Genomic DNA, 24,689 nt, shown 5'->3' on the forward strand with positions numbered 1-24,689 from the left:
AAGCAACTGAAAATTATTAAGAAATTATGTTCCTCGTTTCAAAATTGTATAAATTCGATATATACTACTTTCAAGGACCTTTCGAAACGCTCTAAAATTAATTTAGGACGTGCATATTTTATCGTTGTACTAGCTCTTAGGAAATGATATAATCAATCTTATCACAAAAAAAAAAATTTCCCTTACAACTGAGGGCCACCCTAATGTAATTTAGGGTGGTAGTTTGGTTTAGTGATTTAGTTTAGTTAATGTAAGCTTATTAGTCTTAATATTCTAATAAATTTGCTTTTAATAATATTAAAAAAAAAATTTAATACATTATAGTATCTATGCTAATTTTGAACATTTGTATATTGTTTGCAAAGTTACTCTACTGAACCATTTATTCATTTCTGTAGCTGTTTTTACAAATTTTACGAATATACTCGTATGAACGCGTACATTCAGTTACACTTTCTAAAACGTGAACTTACGTCATTACAACTTATTAATATACATAAATACATAAATTCGATATTTGATAGGAACTTACATAGAGTTATCATATGGATAACTTGCAACTACGGCACCACCATGAAAATTAGCTGATAACACAAATGGCTTACTGGCAATCCATTCAATGATTGCCGCAGTTTCTGGTTGACGGGTTTGTGAACGCAATTGTATAACTTGTTCATTTTCTAGCCGATCAGGAAAATCACGATTCAAATCAACGCCAGCGGCATTAGTGCGTCCAATGTATTTGGGAAGAGATTCACAATTTCCCTCCTGAAAAGAGATAATGAATTTCACATTTGAGGTATGAGAAGCAGCAAATTACGACTATTTTTATTAAACCAAATTGGCAACACACATCAGTAATCAAATAGAAAATAGGCATCAGTAACAATTTTGGGTGTTTGTGCGTCATTCGAAGTAAATATTATATTTAAATTTACGCTTTCAACTGTTTTTCAGGAAATTGATAAGTCTACACATATTACGTATGCAACGAGTGTAGGTGGATTCGGTTCAGTTAGATATTTTTAAAAAGTAACTTATCTAATTAATTTATGCACAAATCAATCACTAATTTTCGGATATGTTATTAATGCATTTTTTTATTATTTTGTTAATAAATAAAAAGGTGTTAGTATTATCACAAAATTACGCATCAAATAGACGCACTCTGTCTATATCTAAGGTCAAATAGACCTTTACCTAACGTTATTAATTATAACTTTATTTATGTTTATGATATTTCACAGGAAATATGATTTAATGTACATTTATTACAAAACGTTTCGACAAGCTATTTATATACGTAAGTATATCGTGCCAGTCATTGCTTAAATTACATTAAACGCATTTCATGTTTCAAAAGTGAAATTGACAAATAAATTAGTTACTTGGAATAAGTAAAACTATTGAATATGAAACGCACAAACTGGCGTAATTGTTAACGAATATGTTTATTTATTTAGTTTTACTTTTTACAATACAATTAATTGTGAAGCTTATAGGTTTCCGAGTTCACTTAAATAATACAATCATCAAATTTATATACACCAATAAATATTAATGAATTAATTAGATGTTGACTTTATCGAACAACAAAGAATTTATATTTATTATAGAGATATTGTAAAGAAAGCAATTAAAACTCTTTTAAATTTAATCTGATTTTTTTAAATTAATTATTTTGTTCCTATATAAAATTATTTAATATTAAATAATGATTACTTATAAAACAAATATTAAATAAATTATTTATATATATACAGGTATGACTTTTTTGAACATAAAAACTTAAAATATATTTTTTGAAATACCATATAAAAAAATAATTAGGTTTTTACAACTATGGAATCTCTTTTTTATCTGTTATATTATATAAAAAAGTATTCTTCTCTTTTTATGATAATAATTTTTAATATATTGAATTTGATCTAATGATATCACAAAAATATTGCAGAATTAAAGATAGGTTTTTCGAACAGTAGTGAACACAACAACATAAATTCATTGTATATTATTTTCATTAATTGAATTTTTGGTAATTAATTTTTGAATTTTAGAATTTAATTGAAATACCCATCATCAGTGGTCTTCGAAATAATTAGATCTGATCTTGGAATTATAGATATTTATATTATTAGGTAGACTTCGTCTAAATCAATAAAGAAATAAGTCTTACTGGCAAAAAGATTAACCCTTCTATCCCTCTTTAATTTTTTTTTCCTTTTTTATTTCTCAAGAGATTATAGTGTTTCAAGGTGGTTACTCACTCTGTTGGACTCAATTATAAGCAGAAATAGAATTATAGGAGAATAATAAAATATCTAAATCAATCTTTTACCAATTTCAAACGAAGTTGATACAAGAATGACAAGTAAAGCACTCTTTTGTGACTTTTGAAAAATCAATTTTCTTTTTAACAAAGAAAAAATAATAATCAATTCATAATAAAAATTTTTGTGAAAATCAATTTATTGATTTAATAAATAACAGTGTCCTTTGTTCATAAACGATTTAATTGATTACTCAATATTGTAATAATTCAATAACAATTGAGTTCTTAATTTTACTATCAGAATATTTGCACTTGCACTTTTTAATTGAATTTTTATATTTATTTCAAGATATAATTAAATAAATTAAATGATGATAAATATATTTTAAAATTAAATTGAAAAACTCTTAGTGAAGCACTTTAAAATATAATACTTAATGAGATCATGAAATGCTTTTTTAATCTATAGTTTTTTGAAGTAGTATAATTTGCAAATAATTTTTAATTTAATAAAACTGAGGCTTTGAGTGACATATGTACTTTATACATATTACATACAAATATATCACCGATTTACTGCAAAAATTACCATCTCAAGATTGGTATTGTACGTTTTCTTTCCAATTTAATTTAATTCAAATAAAACCTGAATTAAAAGTAAAACTAGAGGCATAAGAAATCTTGATTTTTTTTGGTTGAAAAAATAGCTTGATTTACAACACTAGGCAAATACTTGGTGAATAACCATATTAGCATTAGAAGTTCTTAAGAAAACCACGTTAGGTTTGCTTAAATCCTTTGGGAGACTACGTGTTCACAATTTCAATGAGTTAACTGCATATTTCAATAAAAAATTAAAAATAGGAAAGTGTAAAGTATAATAATATACACTTTAAATATGTTTATATTCAAAATGTTAAACACATTTGTTTTTCTTGATTCTTTATTTTGAGTTACTATTTAAATTTTTAATTCAATCTGTAACTGCCATTCGTTGATTCGTTAATTCATTTGATTAGAATTCTATCTCTGAAATTATTTGGAAAATTCAAGAACACTACGAGTTCAAAAATAAAATATATAGTGATTTTTATTAGCTTTATAAGGAATAACAGGTCCAAACTTAATATCTAAATAGTTATATACTAAATTGGGAATTTGTTTATTTACTTATGTATTTACCATACTGTTTAGCTCTACTCGCAATTTATCCGACCGCTTTTGTAACGGGTTATGTTTGGATTTTAAAACTGGCACTTATGCGATAATAAAATCTATTTTTTACATCATTTCTATTGAGAACAGCTTTTTTATAAATCAAAGTAAGAATAGTTTTAAGGAACAAAAATTAAATGTAGCAAATTTTAATGGCATTTACATTTCTGGTATAAAAAATACCGAAATTTTTATTTGTTATTTAAAAAATCTATGCTAACACAAAAAAGCATTTATTTAAATCACGTTAGGAAAAGTGCAGAGATAAGAAATAGAAAATAAATAAAATTGATAACGTAATAAACATTGAGAAATTGAGAGAATTAGATTAGCAACACCATAAATGAGTTGCAATTCTAGAGTTGCATGGACAATAAATTGATAATTACATACCAGAACGAAAGAAATTACAATAAATCACACAGGATAATACAAATATCATATATGTGAGACTCTAAAGCCAAAAATGCTCAGTGAGCGAAAAAAACGTACGATACATTGTGGGAAACAAAACGAATTTCGTTTTATGGTACTTATAAAAACAACCAGAACGCATTGTGAAAATAGAGAAATGTCACAATGCGTTTTTGATAGCATCTAATGTAACCCTTAAGTGACGAACAATTAAGAAGATATTTAGACTTTATCTACACCGATAGTCACTATTTTCATCTATCAATGTGTATTTCTATATATTCATTTTTGGTTTTATAGCATTGTACATATAGTACATGTTAAAGTATTAATTTTTTTTAATAGCACACAGTTCTTAGATACTAAAATGTAATATAGTACATAATATTGCTATACTGTTGTAATAAATCGCTTGGTTACTAATCATAACGTCTTGTGGCATTCTTCTTTTACCACAACGCGTTCTAGCTGTTTTCAGGGTAACATATATATATATATATACAAATTTGGACCAAAAACATTATTACATTATTAAAAATGTAAGAAGTATTTTTAGCCTTTTCACTAGGTTCAATGGAATTCAGTATATATGTTTTTTTTTTTTATATTTGCTTATTACATTAATAAAACTGTTAAAATGACATTATAATTTAGTACGTATTTGCATTAATATTAATGTTATAGTACTTTCACAGTAAACCGACTTTATAGTAAAATACTCTTCAGTTTAATTCGATTTTAATCTGATTTCAGCCCGATTTTTTTTTTTTTTTGTTTTATGAAGTTTACAAACAGCTAATCAACCTCAGTTTAGTAGTTCACACTCAATTAAAGTTATTACAGTAAAATTTAAAAAAAAATAAATATTTCGCAAAAGCATTTTTGTACTGCGATATACACGATGCAAAAAAAAACAAAAAACAAAGTACGCATTTTTGTGCAATAAAATACTAACAAAAAAAAACAATTTTGTAGCATTATTAAATAATTTAAAAGACGTTAAATGTTGAAATGTTGAAATATTGGTTTTTTCTTGTATTTTATATGATATTTAAAATTCAGATCATAATGATAGACTTTGTTATGGTGACGACTGCGACAATGTTTGTCCATGTGCAAAATTAATATGAGGTTTTATTTATTTATGACGTTTTTTTTTACAGATTAAACTTTGTGAAAAACAATTTTTAATCTCTAAAAAATTGTTAAAACATTTCGAACGTATGCAAGGTTTACAAGTAAACTAAGTAAAAACCAAAATAAATAGTTTAAGATGATCAAGCGGCAGCAGTTTACAAATTTAAAAAATATTTTTAAACTTTTCAAAACTAAGATTAAATAAAATTGATTGAGTTAAGTTCTATTAGTTTTAATGTTAAAGCAATCAACATTGTAAAAATTATTATGTTAAGACACTTGGTTTTGACAAGCTGCATTCACTTATAGAATTTTATTTAAATATATGCAACTCATTCCGTTTGCGATAGAAGTCAAGCGATTGACCTCATTTTTTATTAACTTAAAACACACAATATATACATATAAATAGATATAAATTGCATAAAGTACATATATATGCAATATTATAGAGTAGGTATATGTCAATAAACTTTGTTTTCTTTCTTTTATAACTCATTGTTTACAAAATGAAATGAAAATGTGCATTTTTTGTAGAAACTGCAACAGATGCTGCATCGTTTCTGCATAACGAAAATTATTAATGCAACAATTTTATAAACTTTTCCTATCTAAAATGAACAATAGCAAATATGTTATATGAAAAAAAAATAAAAAATTATAAATTGTAGGTGATAAGGTTAAATAACTGTCTACTAATACAAAAAAATGAAACAATAGTTTATTAAAAATTTTAAAGCTCTGATAATTTTTAGAAATTAATAAGTTAAAAACAATTATGAGTGTTTTGATTATTAAAAATAATAAATTCTTAAATGTAATCAGTCGCAGTGAAATTATTTATATCAAATACTATTCATTTTTAGTAGTTTATTAGAAATAAATAGAAATCTTATATTAAAAGTTATAGAATGTAATTAAATGTCGAACAAATAAAACTTGATAAGAAAATGAGAATGTTGAAATTAAATGTATTCGCATTAATAAACAATTATATTTTTAATGTCACTAAATCCAAAAACTTCTTTTGAGAATTGATATATAAAAATAAAGGATCCAAATTTAAATTGTTTAATAAATGAAGTGAATGTTGAATACATTAAATAAGTTAGAAGCAAACACTATATTACACATATAGTACAATGAATCTCTAAAATCCGTAGCTAATATAAAGAGAGAACTTTCACATAAGTTACTACAAAATTAAAAAAAATGAAATAGGAAAGCTTAATTGAGAAATGTATACAAAAAAAAAATATACAATTGAGTGTTAAATATATGGTATATAGATATTATATCTTATTATTGCAATATATTTTTTTACCATATAATGTATATTACATATAGTTGAAAATATAATAACTTTAAAATATTATTTATAATATTTTATTATTTTTATTATATTATTACAGTTAAGTAAATACAAAAAATCTTTTTTCTTATTATATAATTACTTCAAATAATTATTTTATTAATTTAGGACTCTCTCTATATATAAAATAGAAGACGAAATTTGGAATTAATTTTTTTTTTCAAATTAATTTGACAATTAAAAATAATACTTCAGCTATTAAAAATTCTATTGCTCTTAAAAAAAGTCCCCATATATTTTATAGTTAATTTAACAAACAATAGAACTATTTTTTATAATTCTAGTCTCAAATAATAAATTATTATTTTTTTTTTCGACATTTGAAATTATAGCGAATAATACAGCGTTGAAAGTTCGTTAATAATCAAATCAATTCAATTATTTGTTAGTGGCAACTATTTTCCAAACTATAGAAAAAATAATTTTGGAATATTATTATTTATGGTTAAATGCGAATATTTAATTTATACTCGCATGACATTTAATATTTTTGTATCGTACGAACAATTTTTTAATTATTGTTAGTTGTTTTAAGTATTATTGAAAATCAAACATTCAAGTTTAAGGTTATATGTCAATATCTATTATTATCATCTTATTTGTAACCAAATAATTATGAACTGAATATATTATTTTAATTATTTATAGTATTTACTATTAGTTAATCATATCATGAAAAACAACAATGAATTAAAATTGTTTAACAAGTTGCCTTGTGTCGAGCCCTAAGCTATGGCAAATAAAGTAATATTTATAGAAATATTTACTGAATTCAGTTAAGATAGTAAACTGTGTTAATCAAAAATATTATTAAATATATCAATATTCGTACATGCTTTTATAATAAAATTATTACTCTCAATCTATAATCACCAATAGATTAAGTAAATTACTAACAATCTGATAATGTTATTATACCCAATTGATATTCTCGGAAGAAATATTAATAAATTATTTTGCAATATTTGTTAATTGACTATATTATAAATAATTTGTTAAATATGACTTACTTTGAATTGATTTGAGAGTGGAGTATACTATAAATTGTAATTAATGTCTGTAAAAATGTAATAATTTTATATTGAAGGATCATTATAAAAATATATTAAGATTTGGTTTTCTTACATAAATAAATGTCAGTACTAGAAACTTCCCCTAAAGTTCTTTAACTAATGTAGTAAATAAGTGGAGTAATTGCAAATTAACCACAAATGAAAAGTGTATGCTGTTTATGATTTAAGCCCATCACCTAATTATTTCAAAAAATATATTATTTCCTGTTTTAATGAACTAAAACAAAAACTAATAAAGTAATTGTTATTTTTTTTAATTGCTAGTTTTAGCTGCATAAAATTATAATTAACTATGAAGTTTTGATTTTAATATTTAGGTAAATTTAAGTAACTTGGAAATAAGAGACGCAGGGTATGGATTTATAACACTTAGTAACTTTTGGATAAAATAAGTTATAATTTTAAAGTTAAATTCGCAAAGATATTCTTGACATTTGAAACTATGCTCTCAGAAAGCAATAATTACCTTAACTAATATTATAATAATGTCTAAATCATTTACCTTCATGTATAACACAATGTACAGTACGCTAATATGCTAATATTGTCATAAATTTGAATACTACACTATAGGATTCAAATAATTTACATAGTATGCAATATAATAAAAATAAAAAAATTTACTATAATATATTCACAAGAATTGTTTGCTATATTAAAATTATAATTAAATTCAATATCATTCACTTCATAAAAATCTTAAAAAAAATATTAGCAGTAACAATGTTAGATTAAAATTACTACCATTTTTCCTAATCCTTAATTTCTTTTCAAATACCATTTAATTGTATTCTTAATTTCGCCGTAGTTTAATTGAAATTTATATCGTGTTTTTTCTGGAATTTTACTTTGCTTTCTAATAACTAATCATCTCAACCAAAATTACAATTAATCACTATTACTTAACTATTATATCATTCGAAATAACAATAAGGTAACCGTAATTCAAATTAAATTAAATAAAAATGATGAAAGAATGAGTGTAGCCACTTATTTGAATATAATTACAACTTAATTTATAAGAAGCTGTAACTAAGAACTTATCAACAAATGATTATATTAATGACTAAATTAAAAGTACGAATAAAAAGATCAATTTTAAAAGGAATATTAAATCACATCATTTTAATATGGGTAGATACGTACATCGAAAGTATGTCCTCCAATAACTCAACCTTTGGGCAGCTTCAAGCAAACCGCAACTATTTCATGGAGTGAAAATACTATTTTGATATACAACATTATAATACAACAATATTGGACACAATTTATATTTGATATACAACATTTTGGATATTGGATATATATCAACAAATTTTCAGCATCTACCAATTTAAAGTTATTGCACTTTAAATTTAGGGAAGAAAAACTTTGAATACTTCTTGCCAAATTCAATATTAACATAGTTTACTCAAATAAGAAAGTTTGCAAATGTCACAAAATTGCTTAAAGCTATAAAAATAAATTTTTATTTGCAGTAAATCCCATTTGAAATCAGAGCAATTATATCTAAATTAGTCAAAAAAACTTTCATTTTTTAAAAAATCAAATGCTAAAATCAGAAAGCAGTAAAACTACTCACACTTCTTACGTTTTTCTACATTTAGGGCAGTTGAGAAATATTAACATTTTAGTTTTGGTTTTTCGCATAATGAGCGAACTGAGAAAAAAAATATAAATATGTATAAACAAATAAGTAACAAATTATAAAACAATAAAAAAGATTCGCACATGGGTCTAAGTCTTGAATAACATTTTCTCATAGTACGATGTATATCGAGTTAACATGAATTTACATTTCAAAAGACAAAGTGGTGTACAATAAGCTAATTATTTATTTAAACTGAAACTCAAAAACTTGAAATTTGTTTTATTTTAAGATGTAGAATGCTTGTATTTCCTAATTTTTAATTTATTACACATTGGTACATGCACATGCATTTTGAATTATTTTTAAGGCATGCAAAAATTCAAATGGCAAATTGTATGTAGCTCTAAAGTGTCAATCAAAATTCGTCTGAATTGTATAAATATAAAATCCAATGCAAAAAGATTTGTATACATGCTTTAGTACATACGTACATATATAAACCAAACTCTCTTTGCTAATTTTATTTCATTCATTACGATATAAGAGCAGTCAATGGTCTGGCTTTATGAAATCTTATTATAGATACACGCTTAAGATATGGAATCATAGCAAGTCTATGGAAAATTGAAAAATTCAAACTCTGACATTTGACATTGCGTGAGTATCACACACAACAGCTTTGGAAGCTTATGTATGTGCGTAATATAATTTTGTTGAATAAAGTATATATTCATGAAACCTACCAGCATATATCTCAAATAAAGTTGCTTTTATCGATTTTACCTAAAAACAAAATATGTGAACATGTATTGTGCATGATTAAGAATTTTAACAAACAGGTGAAATTTTTTATTGAGGTAGTTTTGTGCTATATTCTGCTACAAAGTATATAACTTTAAAATCGTATAATAAAAATTAACTTTAAAATCGTATAATAAAAATATTTTGAATTACAACAAAATGTTTCATATTTAATGATTTAAATCATATACTAACAAGTGCTTTGATTGTTTTGTCTTCAAAGAAATTTGAAGGAAAAATTCAAAATTTAAACACTCAAAAAAATTCATACAGCTTTGGCTTATTCATTAAAAAAACATGCTTGTTATTAGCTTCTAATTTAAGAAGCTTAGAAAGTTCTAAGCCTGATATTAACAGTCCAATAGTCCAATAGAGTAATGGACTAATAAATCCAACAAAGTACAGTCAAACTTTCATAACTCGAAATAACATTTTGCAAAGAAAAGATTCGACTTATGGAGACTTCGAGTTACGGAATGTTTTTAGAATTACATTTTAAGATATTTATTTATTTGAAATCAAACACAGTACAGAAATTATAGTTAAATGAAATATTCAGAAATTAGGTTTTGTGATTTTAATTTTTTTCTTATTGTCAGTAAAAAAAGATTCCAATTTATTTCAAGCCTTATAGTGATCATCAGTTGGAGAATCATTAGTTTGAAAATAAAAATTCAGAATTCAGAGTCTTCTACTTCATTCTTGGAAGGCTAATGAACAATTTTATCCATCGAAATCTCATCAATATTTTCCGTTCCCCTTAGAATCGGATCGACTAATTCAGAGCTATAATACTCAATAATATCGCCGTCTGTAGGAAAGCTTGATGTACAAATTTCAACTCAATATAATCGTTAAGAGAAGCATTGGAAGTTATTTTATTTACTTTAAACCAAGATGCCAGCGACTGGCATTTGCACAAGGAAGCAACATAAGAAAAAAATTAAACATTTGAGAATTAAACGTAAAAAAAAATTAATTTAGAAAATTTTAGTTATTGAAGTTTGACTGTATTTCTAAAAACTACATATAAGAAGTATTACTTGACAATAGTCGAAACAGTTGTAAGATAAGCCAGTAATTTAATAAAATTTAAACAGTTTTGTTGCTGGTATTCATTACTGTTTGAACTTTTCCATTCAAAAATAGTTTCTTTCGTTAAAGAATTAAATTAAAATTTTAATTTAATTTAAAAAATATTTTAATTTTTAAATCAGTTTTTGAAGTTATATTATAAATTTATATTGTACCGAATTATACTTCAAATAATAGATCAATTATCTAAGAAACTATACTTCAATTATGTCTAATCACATTCATATTTTCTATTATAATTCGTTATCATTTTAAGGTGTAGTTTATTTTGAAATTTATAAATATTAATATATATATATATTTATTTATATATATGCATATAAATATTAATATATATATATATATATATGCATATAAATATTAATATATATATGCAATACCTAATTTATAACTGTAAATAGATAAGATTATCATAACTTTGAGACTCATAAATATATATACTAACAGCTTATCGGTATAACAAATATTTGTACTGAAATAATTAAAGTTACTTTTGAAAATTTCAAAGTAAATACATAATATTAAAAGCAGTAAATACATAATACAGAAATGATAGCCAATTAATTAATCTATAAAATTATTTAATATGATATATAACTTGAAGTTATAAATACAGAATTTGTTTATATTGGATATATTTTTAAAAATACTATAAATAAAAAAATATGGTCATATCTAGGCAATTTCAAAACTAAATAAAAATCTTTAAGCAATCAAATGAATCAACATAAATATTCTTATCTGCATTATTTTTTCAGTAAATGTTTTATAGTTTCAATAAACTCGAGTTAATCAAAATTAAACGTATATATTGCCTCCAAGAGGAAGTTTTTTAGACTTCCTTTTGAGATATATACATATGAATCAGGTGTCTTCAATAGTAATCAATTCTCCTTACATATTTTATTAAAGCTTTTTATTCCAAATAAAAACTTGTTAATGTTTATATCAAGTTAGTAAGCAAAAATAGTCACTTACTAACTTACATGGTGGTAAGTTTACAATTTAATATTGGAAACTTACCCAATATCTGACAGAAATGTTAGTAGTTATCTTTAAAAAGAGAGTGGAGCGTTCGAATGTGAAATCGATGGTGTTCAAAGTTTTAGGCTTTTACTCGAAAACGAGATTTTTAACACAGTAATGAGATAGCTACCAAACTTGCAAACAATATATATTGATTCCGACCGCTTAAGGCGCTTCCAGAGACCTATATAATCCAATCAACTCATGAGGATTAAACACGAAAGTACTGATAGGTTTCCCAGTCTAAATAGATCTTAACTTAGAATAACAGTTGATTTCTTGATGGTATTTTGGTTTCTTAACAAAAACGATTTTGTCAACTACTGGAATGTTTCTATTTATGTTTTCAATAATAGATAGATTATTTAAGTTTGAATGAATTCAATAATTTCAAAATTTCTGTAAGAAAATAAAGAAAACTCTGATACTGAAGCTCTGCTAGAATCTAATTAATCTAATTTAATTTTACTTACAAAGTTAATAAATTAGATAAATTAAAAAATTGTTGAATCATTTTTATAATGGTTAAAATGTATATCTAACTTCTTCATCTAGTTTTCAATGCTATTATTGGTTATTATAATTAATATCAAAGTAATTAAGACGGTCATACCTTTTTTATAACAATAAATAAAATTATCGTCTGAGATGAATAACCCAAGAGCTTTTCAATATTATAGTTAAAACAATTGTGTAATTATTTGTTTAATATACAATATTAAATATACAACGAAAAACACGACATTTTTTTTAAATATATATATATTTTAATTCAATTATTTTATTTACAAATTCTAAATTTGAATAATTTCACATTAACATTCAACATAAAGTCCCTTTTGAATTGCAAACAATTCTTAGGATCATTGCGTGAGATAAAATATCACAATGTGTGTTGTATTAATAAAATAATATCAAGCATATATACTACAGTGAGGTCTTCACAAAAATAATAATAGCTGATATAAATGGTCATTCAAAATGGAAAATTCCGAAATCAAGGTTATTGGAGAAAATTTGTGAAGAATGCTCTGTGACCCATACAGATAGTAACAGCTAGTAATGATTATGACAAAAACAGACTTATGTATTATATTCGATTATTATCTTAAAAACATTATAACATTAACTTATGTTTATAAGGAGATTTATATCTTATATTGTATGTAGTACATGTTAAATGTAATAATTCATAAATAAGTACATAAGTTGTTATTAAAATCATTAGAATCATAAGATAGTTCAAAAGAAAATTATTTATTATAATTTTCTGTTGCTTTTATAATAACATTGTGTCATGCTAAAATAGATTGGGAAAAACCAATGAGGATATATTTAGTATATTCCAGCAATTTAAAAATGATACACATTTTACTTAAAAGAGTCCGCTGTTGCTCAGCACTTAGCAGTGAATCATATTTTATTAAGAAATTTCATAAAATATTCGTTTAAAACCATAGATAAGTGTTATGATATTTATTTTCTTTTCAAGACTACTTTAAAATGCTTAAATGTATATATACATATATACGCTTAAAAATACAACTATAGTCTCACCTTTCAGCAAACAATGAAAGGCCTGGTGTAACAGGTAGAAGACAGAGTTCGTGGTACTGTAACTTAAATGATTTTTTTTTTTTGATTTGTGTAAGGCTTGTTTCTGAAAAGATAACCAGTGTTTTAGTTGCCTGTTTATAAATAGACCAACCCCTATAGTTTGTGTTATGATTTGTAGTCTTTAAGCAAATTCAACCGAATATTTAACATTAGTTTTGGGAATTTTTGTTGCTAACAATAATTATAACTGAAACCTTTTTTACCAAGAGCACTTATAATAGTTCCGGGATCTACATCTGATACAATACCTTTCATGATAATAGCAAGGCGTTTAAAACTTTAGTTGATAACTGTAATAATTTAATTTTTTATCAACAAAATATTTTATTATGAAACTGAAGTTATTAAGTCAGTTTGGATTCTATGTAATTTCGTGTATATTATTTCCAAATAAAGGAACGCTAATTAGGCGTTATATGAACAGCGTTCACCCAGGTAGATTGAAGATGCTTTTAAATGTTTTAGGTTGATTGATCAGCTAATGCTGTAAATTTACATATTACTAGAGAGTCTTTGTAGATGTGCTATCCTTATAAATTTTGTTTTTTTAACACTTTTTATGTGGCCTTTTTGAGCACTTATAAGTAAAGCATAAAATTAACATGATATTCTATGCCTGACTGATTTAGTATTTTGTTTTTTAGATTATTTGTGTAGCTGATGCTGCTGAAGACACAGTACAAATATTTTTTTTTTTTTTGGTTAGTACACTTTTCATGGATAACGTATCCTATTTCTCTATTTCAAGGATAAGCAATTATTTGGAATGCTTATCAAATGTCCTCAATGTGAGAAAGGATTTTAAATATTCATTTAAATAAGTGGGTGTATATGCAATTGACAAGGATAATAAAATGTTCTTTATTATTATTATATTTTTTTCTTGTATAAATAAGCAAAAAAAATCCAAATCAATATAACAAAATTTAAAAAATTAATTAATAAAATAAGATAAAATAAAATAGATGTAAATAAATGAATAATTCATAATTACTAGTAGTTTCACTACTTTTGATGGATAATCAAACGATCAATATTTTGTATTTTGTAATAAAGAGTAAAAGAGAGAAGAGATAGAAGAGTAAAAGAAGAAGATTTCTAACCACTTTTGGATCTTTGACTTTTGGATTTTTGATCGCACATTGAATTAGAAGCGAAATATAAAAAACTATAACTATCCATGAGGAAAGGCCCAATAGGAAGTCAACACAGATACCTTCTGTTTAGTAAAAATATTAAATATTAAAACAGGATTACGACTAAAAACGTCTTGCAATTCGATCAAGCATCAGGACTGGCTATATTCACTATGTTGACTTATGAAAAAAATTCAATTTATTATTAGTTTTTCATGGTGAATTGACCTAGATTCTAATGTTAATTGGACGAATATACTTGTATAAGTGTTTAATATGTACATAAACATTTTTATTTTTTTATATACATATGTTGTAAATTTAAATAGATTGCGTTTTCAGTTTGAATGCATACAAGCTTTAAAATCGTTAAATAAGGTAATATTGAACTTGATAAGAGTAACAATGAAACTTGAACTCAATTAATATCTTCGATACATGATAATTAATGTTAGTCAGATATATTTTTTAAGTAATTAATACTTAATTGATAATTGATGTTTTATTAACAATTAATATAAAAGTATTAATTATATATTAATAATTAATGAACAATTAAAATAAAAATATTATTTAAAAAATTATTAACATTTAGTCAGTCATTGAATGTATTCAACTACACATTTTTCGCGGTTTCGTACCATTATCATTTATCATTATATCGAGTAGCTACTGTATATCGTGGTGTATAATATACACTGCTCTTCAATGATAATATGTTGCATGTCAAAAAACTTTAATTATGGAAATACAAATATTTCAAATTACTGATCAGTAGACCAAAAAAAAGAGAATAAACTACTCGTACAATAAACAAACAACAATGAATTTAAAAATCACATGCTTTGCAGATTATTGCAAAAAAGTCACAAATTAACGCCAATAAATTTTGCATACTTTTAACATACTCGTATTCGTACTCGTATTTTATACATTGTACGTGGTTTTGTTGTTAATTACCTTTGAATGTGCAAACCCATCTGGATTCATACTAGGCATCAGATATATGTCGGTGGTATTAATTAAATATGCCACATCGAAATTAGTCTCATAATTGAATAGTAAATATTGCGCTAAGTATACAAGTAATTGACGTCCAATGGTCTCATCTCCATGCATATTGCCAATGTACTTCACTATTGGCGTCAACAGATTGCGATTTTGTACATTTTTACCAATTTGCAAAACAATCAGGTTGCGTCCCTCCAATGAACGTCCAATAGTCTGTACTTTAGCATATTCAGGATATGCTTTTTCCAAACGTGCAAATAAATCTTCAATCTGTTCCTGTGTTTGATAGTATGGATTCTGTAAGAATGTTTCATCTTCCTTGATAATGAAACCCTGACAGAATGTTGGCACTAAACTTATGCCAATTAACAGCAACAACGGCAAAGTGTGTATCAGCATTTTGTTTGTTATTTTGTTGGTTGTTGTTATTGTTGTTATTCTTAGTATTCTTGTATTTTTATTTTTTGTGTTGGTGTAACTTTTTGTGACGACGTCAACGTAAATAAGGCTGCTGCAGTATTTTAACGTGGGCGTTTAACTTCAGCCAATCCTTGTTTTATAAGAAACTTGCTATTTTTAGATACAAATTTTCAGCTCCAATACAACAACAATGAACGTTTCATACAAGTTCAATTTGGTTAATGCGTTCCTTGTAATGACGTATTTTGTTGCTGGTATATTCTTTGGTATACTTGGAAATATCTTGCAAATTATATATACGGAATATAATTCGTATAGAAAATTTGTTTATTTTTCGTTTTTTTCTTTAACTGTATCTGGTGCTTTAGTAAAGTATGTCAACAAACAAGTCTCCACTTCGTGTTATCACTTTGGTGTAAATTGTTATAATACTTTGAACAATTTAGTTCTTTCCTTTTTGAGATTATTTTACTTGATAATTATTCATTTTCAATCAAATAGTGCTTCACATATTTTTTTTATTATTATTTAATAGAAATAACAAACAAACGAAATACTCGTTTTAGCCCCTTTGATGTTTAGCTCCAGTTATGGAGATGCCACAGTTTTCACGGCACGCACTCTAGCAACAATACTCCGTGCTTCTACTACTGCTTTCTTGCTCGTTTCAATTCAAACTGAATGAATTTTATTTTTCCATTCTGATATATTGCGCTGGTGACGAATACAGCGATAACAATACAACAGCAACGACTGCAACAACAAAATTAAACTGCTCTTTGTATGCTCAAACAAGCAAAAAATGAAAGCAAGGGTGGGTTAGTGGTTGTTATCTTGGCTTCAATGCTCTTAAAAAGTGCTTAAAGTGCTTTTTATTTTAAATACAAATGTTAAGAGAGAGAGCAATGATAAGCGCTCAGATTTTATTTCGCTCTCTTAGCACAAAACTTATTAGCTTTTACGCTAAATATTGTTAATGCATACTGAAAAACCGAATCGGATACGAATTTGATGTAAATAAATTTTTACATTTGCTATGCATGAAAATAAATGTGTATTTATGGTGAGGGAGTTATTACAAAGAAATGCAAGTTCATGCGATGAATTGTGGGAACTATTAAGTTATAAAATTATAAAAATAAACACAAAAAACTTAAAAATGTTTGTTTGTATATCATAGGATAGTAATATACCATACAGAATCCAGAACGCTTTTTGGAAACGGTTTTATTTTAGGGAGTCACTTATTATTAACGACCAACTGACGATTGCAATTTCTGTTTGCAAGGAAGCGAACCAAGCAGACTTCCATAAGAACAGAGCAACTACACAACAACAAAGGTGCACAGCTAGCCATGATTAGTAATGTCATTCACTCACTTACTTAAATGGCTATAACAACGCGTTACCAAGTTTCGGCCTGCCACAGGTTTGTACAGGCGCGTCTGCTGCGTGCGCACCTTTAGTGTGGTTAGTGCTTCCTTAACTTAATCACTCCACCAGAGATACGACATACCTCAACGTTTTCTTCCTCCAACTACTGCTTCAACTACATTTTTCACTTAACCATTTTCATCCATTCTCACGACATTATAAAGTCAGCGAAGCCGCTAGATGATAATTCATTGAGTTATATTCAATATCGTGATAAAGCTCGTACAGCATGCGTTTCATTCGGATGCTACAGTCATCGCCAACTTGTAGAGGAGTAATCATATTACGAAGAACTTTTCTCTCGAAAACTCCCAGTGCTCCCATTTATCATTCTCTGATAGCTTCCAGTTACACAAATAAGATGAGTGACCTAATACAGCGTAAGTGTTGTCTGCAAGAATGAGCTTTACATCCCAGTTGCTTACTTAGTCTTTAGAAGCACCTATTTAAAATGGTTATTCGTAGTTTGATCTCTAGGCAGACAGCGGTGCAAAGATAGATGAAATTCTTGAGAGATTCAAAATTACAGTTGCTAGTTACTAAGCTCGGCACCTGAGCGACATACATTTATGCTCTAAACACTCTAAACAGCTGTATGGTCAGCCAAAAATTAAAATTAATTAGAAAAACAATATTAAATCAATTTTAAAAAATTAGTAAATGAACAATAATAAGAATATTATGTACTTTGAAATATTTTAATAACATCTATTTTTAATGAAGGTGGTAATAAAAAACTAACATGCTAAAACAAAAAAACTTTTAACGAACAATTTTGCTGTAACGAAGCTTTTAAAGCTTTTTGTAACATTTTTATCTGGGCTTTGAAAAGTTTTCATTACCGAAAAAACAGTGTTCAGAAACACTGTACTAGTGAAATTAAATTATAAATCTTTACTAGCAGTCTCAACTGAGTTTATTAGGTAAGTACCTATAGTACGATAAATAAAAAAAAAATTTTTAATATAAGATTTTGTTTGTGTTAAGTAAATTTTTATTATTTGAAACATAGATTTATAATAAAAAAAAGAACTGGAAACATATGTGTGTAATTCAGAATATATACAACTATAATTTATCTTGGTACCATTATCTCTACTGAAAGTGTTGCTAAAAAGATATAAATATCAAGCAAACATTCGGTGTACAAGGTACTTGAAATTATTAAATAAAATAAAAAATTATCAATGAAAACTTTTTCTATTGTCTTTAAAATAGGCTTTAACTATGTGAAAACTGATTTATTTTTGAAACTAATTTTTCTGCCATGTTCTTTTCTGGATGCAATCTTCTCGAAATGCATTCTTCGGGACAGAAATATAACCTTCAGTAGAAAGAGAAGCCACACAAAGCCATATGAGAGAGTACGTTTATCCTCAATCACATTCGTTTTATTAGTGTTGCAAAACAGGGTATTATTACGTTTTGTTTTCCGGCTCTGGATACTTTTTATACAGAATGTATATATACATATTTTATTTTTACATATTTTCTTTTCAATTATCAGGAAAATCATATTTATAGAAAAGTTAAAACACCTACTTCTCAAACACGGTATCTTTGAGAATTAATATCAAATATTAATTTCAGAGCTTAAAAACGCTTAACTAAATGTGTCCACTCATTTAGAAACTTCTACACATAATATTTTAACATTATCAGAATTTTTATTTTCTATAATAAATGTAAATTAGTCTATTTCCAACACCATAATAACAAAAGCTTAGCAATAGATGATACATACATTACTTGAAGTAAGTACATAAGTACATGACATTTGTAGTCACGTTTTCTACTTAAAACCTCAAAAACCAAAACGCTATACAGATGCCCTAATTTACTTTAGAACTTTTCAAGACGAAAACAAAAAATTTACAATTGAACCAAAGTTTCATTGTTCGCACCAGAGGTGAACCAGGGCGACCTTGCAAAAAACTAGGGAATTACCTTATCTACAACAACAGCAAAGAAAATTGATTACGTTAATATTGAAAGACTTCCTACGCTTTCCACTTTAAATAGTTTTTTGTTTAAATTTCTGCATAAACAGAATATCTTTTTATCGTACCTAAATGTATTAGAAATATCAGTATCAATACATGCAATACATTAGAAATAAGTGTATTTAACAATGCATAAGGAAATACAATAGATAAATTGTATAATAAAGAACAGTGAAAAGAGTTATATACAGTTTCATCATTGCTTAATTATAACTTAAATACATAGACACAGAATGTACTTAGTTACATTAGCTACATTACATATTATATTTTAATATTTATTTAAATAAATTTAATTAGTTACGTATTATTCAAATAAATATTGCGAGCTATTTTTAAATGCGCGAAATGAAATTTTTATAAGTCAAACCCTATTGCTACGTTTCGTGTTTATATAATGTAGATATATATTTTGTATTCCTCGACATCTCTTTTAAAACAAATTCACATATGTAAAGTACATTCTGCTATTGCAAATATTTGTATAGAAGTTCTCCACAGAATTTTTTTGTAATATTAATTTTTTGTTTCTTTATTTTTTTGTCACGTTTTTGGTGCTGTTAGTTAGCACCGACTTTTGCTTATGTATTGTTCGATGTATATCGGGACTTCGAACCGGAATTTTTTCCGTTCCGGTTTTCGCTTCGGCTAAAATATCGGTCTTTTTCGGTTTTCAGTTTGGTTCCGGTTTCAAACCATGGTATATATTGTATTAATTTAATTTATTAAGACAATTCATATACAATACCACATTTTCAATATATAACACCATTACTTTAATAAATAATATTGAAGATTTTTTTTATTTTATAAAGTCTAAATTATATAATTCATAATTCAATGCTGTAAACTGCTTCAAAGATTACGTTTAGGTTTAAAGGTTACAGAGATATGAAAAACTTAAAGACAATACGAGAACAGACTGCTTATAAAAAATTTGGACTAAATAAAGTGGGCTTTATTGATCCACTAAATCTATGTAGTAACCCACAAATTCAAAAATAACTTCATACATGACTGGATGAATAACAGCCTAATAAATTACTGGGAATGTTTTACTGCTTGCTGCAGGCAAAAACATCAATAAACCCTATTCACTTTATACCATAAACTGCCTTAAGACTCAGTAGAAAGAATATTAAAATCTATTTTGCAATAATGAGAACATTACATAATCAATCACTAAAGAAAATAGCAATAGAAAGAAATCGCATAAAGACGATAGGTTTCAAAAAATTTCCGAATTTCCGATAAACGTGGCTAGAGAAAACCCTTTAAAGTATATAAAACAAATTAGAAAAAAATCAGAAGTTATGTGAGTTTAATTTATATTATTTCGTGTAGTTTTTGACTAAAAGAAAGCTAAGAAATTTTTCTTCTAATTTCAAAACTATATGCTTTGAGAGTATAGGGATATTCTCAGTAAGTTTCCACAATTCTAACTTGTTTATTATAATTTCTTGATCGCATGCCTTTTTTACATTGAAGAAGTGAAAGCAAAAATAAAATAATTAAAATCGCGTGTTCTTCTTAGTTTTTATTTCTGGGCACAGAAACTATTTCGCGATAGCATCAAAGACGGTACTACTAGAAATCTACAAAAAAAGTCAGACAAAACTAGAGAAGCACAATGTTACTATGGTAACTATGGTACATAAAATAAGCGTTTGTCGTATCACTAATGACCATGGAAATATATCTGTAAAAAATTGGAATTTAATTAGTTCGTCTCTAAAAATATTAAATAAGTTAAGTTTTGTAAATAGTATTACATTTTTCCCCTATTAATTATTATTCCACAATAATAAAAACTAAGCATATGTAACAGTTATAAGGTTTTACATAGAAAGTAAAACAGTTGAAATACTTTATTTTATAGAAAACCTCTCCATCTATCATTGAAACTAAAATTTTCTTATAAAACAATTGAAATTTAATGAAACAAAACTTAAAATATATTACTTAGTGCTCCTTAAGAGAAGACTTTTTTGTTTGATAAAACTGTTTAAAAATGTTTGTCTGTTTTAATTTTTTCTTCATTTCTTTAAATGCAATAATGCTTTTTTGATCATGTATGGTATAACAATGGTACACTAAAATTTGTCTCCAAGTAAAAAAAATACGTGACTCAATTGAACTAAATTTGATGCATACTATTTATTCTCCTCTCTGGTCTTTATTATTCAAATATAATAAAGAAGAAAACAAATTTAAACACATGAAATAAATATATATATAATATATATATATTTAATATATTTGTACTTCAAACATGAATGTGTGTTAAATTAATTAAAAAATATTGCAAGAAAAATACTTTTTATAAATAAAACAAATACTAGACATCTAAATTTTTGAAAAGAATACAAATTAGATAGATGTATGTGAGTTCTATTAGCAATTTTGAGTAAATTAATAACAGAATTTTAACGAGATTTGCAACATATAAATATTAAGAATATGTGGAGAAATATAAAAATAAAAAATTAAGTTAAAAATTAAATTTTTGTCAAATCAAATTGCTTTTATGCAATATTTTTATAACATATATTTAGATAAGTTTCTTTCTTATTTAGCAATCATTAAAAATAATTGAAAATCACACCTCTCTCCAAAACAGATAACCTAAAAGTTTACTTTAGAAGTTCTTATAGAGTTGTATTTTTTAATATAAAGCGACTAGGTACCATCAAGAACATGATATCAGAAGTACATTTTGATGAATAACATTCTGCAAAACTGTAACTAGTGGTTCAAAAATAAAGTCAACTTCAAACGAAAAGGAATCAATAATGGTGATTTTCGATATTGCAAAAATTTTTGATGATAAATTTGAAAAATTTTGAAGTTTTATTTTTTGCAAAGCAGAGTATTACGGTTAGAATAATAAACCGAGCACCTATGAAATCTAAAGAAGTAGACGCAGGAGCTCTACAATGCTCTCCAATATCTCCTAATCTATGCAACTTACAATGAAACCAATAACGATTTTATTGCATTAGACAGAAACAATAGTAACATTTCAAATATCTTACATATAGACGATCCAACACAATACTTCCGAAAATTGAAAAAAACTTAAGCATAATAAAATGTAAGACGAAAAATCCAAACAACACAAAGACGAAAAAATCAACAATTCAAAATGGGATAAAAATTTAAAACATCTAGACCTAACAATAGATAAACGCTTAACATGCTCAACACATATTAGAAACAAAAAGCCATTATTTACGAACGGATAAGAAATTTTGACCCTCTCACATGTAATAATAAACTTAACAGAATTCTCATATACAAGTAATCCTACAACCTTAGTCCTACCTACCATTATATACCAACATAGTGGTTGGTAGGACTGCTACATATATTATTAATGATATTCAAAACTATTGCAACAAAGCGTTGACGGGAGTAATCAAAGTTCCATAGTACATCCGACAAAAATGCATTAGAAAATGGTTAAAAATTACATTAAGAACAGAGCTATGAAGCTCGTTAATGGGCAAATCATAATTTTACTTGATTTAATGAATTGTTTTTGCAGAACCATTTAATCGTAACTAAGTAGTATGGTACGTATTTTGCAAACAAGCTAAAATCACATATTTTTCATAATCGATCTGGATTTATTTTTTTTTTAAATTATGATTGACAGGAAAAACTTGTTTAATATTACATCAGGCCATAGAAATATGTTATGTATAATTTGTAAATGTTTTTTTAGTTAAAGTTTGCGATAACTAAAAACGCGTTATAATTGTAAAAAATTGACTAATTAGAAATTACGCTCTAAATATTGTTATGTTAATAAACTTAATTGAATATTTAAACACATATTTGTAAACTTCACTTTTTTATAAAAGTGATATTTTTTTATTATGTACAATCTACAAAAGTTTGACCATAAACAATATTAATACTTACCAACTGCGACGAAAAGTTAATAATGTTTTAAAAACCACTGTAAAAAGCATATTTATTTTGAATCAATTTATTTATATTTCTAAACATAACCCATTTTAACCTTGACACATTTGAACCAATAATTCTCCAACTTTTGAAAAGGCGTTTGAATAATATAATTTATTGAATCCTTTAAAATAAGTTATTTTTTTTTTATCTTTGATAGTATATTATCTTCTTCAGATTTGTACACAGAAAATATTAAATTTCCAATACAATAATGTATCTCATTGGTACATAATCCAATATGTATTTTTTTACATATATTTTTTATAAAAGTCTATAATGCACAAAAATTTAAATAAAACTATATACGTAAAATTATTTAAATATATACTAAACCTAGTGTAAATATTAATACTAATACTACTAAATAAACATGAATCATTGAACTTCAATTTTCAGTTGTTTTCAATGTTTATATTTTTCCAATATTTATAGATGAGATCAATAAATACCAGATCAAAATCAAACACCAAACGCCGGTAAAAATAGAAACAACACTTAACAGAAAATAAACAATTAAATTATTTGCCATAAAAGTTTTTTAAATTGGCACTTAAGACATAATTTAAGCACGTGAGTTTGTCAAAAATGTACATGTTATGCTATCTACAAGATACTTGATGTATGGTAAAGATAGCAATAACAAGAAAATTGATTGAATATTTTTTATCAAAATTTCAGAGCTACTGCTTTTTTATATTACTGTAAATATATGTATGTCTTAGAAAATATATTTACAAATTTATTTTTTACAGTAGTGCTTAAACTAGTATATACAATAATTCACAGGATAAAGTTTTATATTCCAAAAATTAAATTGATATATAGTATAAAATATTAACAATGGTATATATTTCTTTATGTGAGCGTCCACATTATTACAAGAATTTATGTAAAAGTTGATTGAAATCAATATTCTCTCATAGACTTACACCATAAATATTAAATTTTAATAGCTAAAAAATATTTAACTGAACTTATAATAACTATAAACAAAAGGAAGCATTACGTACAAAATATAATTTAAATGAACCTGGAAATATTCTCTGTTCGAGATACTGTCCGATACTCAAAGAGATGAGTGGTAAAATTCTAATAAT

At 25.5% G+C, this 24,689-nt stretch overlaps 1 protein-coding gene across 3 annotated transcripts in view; it reads right to left on the reverse strand.

The window, feature by feature from the left end:
* The window catches only part of LOC119669508 (carboxypeptidase D), a 41,806-nt gene that overhangs the window by 14,315 nt on the left and 2,802 nt on the right, over positions 1-24,689 (reverse strand). For 2 of the 3 annotated variants that reach the window (XM_038079419.1, XM_038079416.1), the window contains one exon: positions 533-768. In XM_038079419.1, coding sequence (XP_037935347.1) covers positions 533-768 — 236 coding nt within the window. Of the gene's footprint in view, positions 1-532; positions 769-15,709; positions 16,869-24,689 lie in introns of those variants that run through there. The other variant, XM_038079417.1, reaches the window with a different exon arrangement.

Source organism: Teleopsis dalmanni, chromosome 1 (genome assembly GCF_002237135.1).
Source record: "Teleopsis dalmanni isolate 2A chromosome 1, ASM223713v2, whole genome shotgun sequence".
NCBI lineage: Eukaryota > Metazoa > Arthropoda > Insecta > Diptera > Diopsidae > Teleopsis > Teleopsis dalmanni.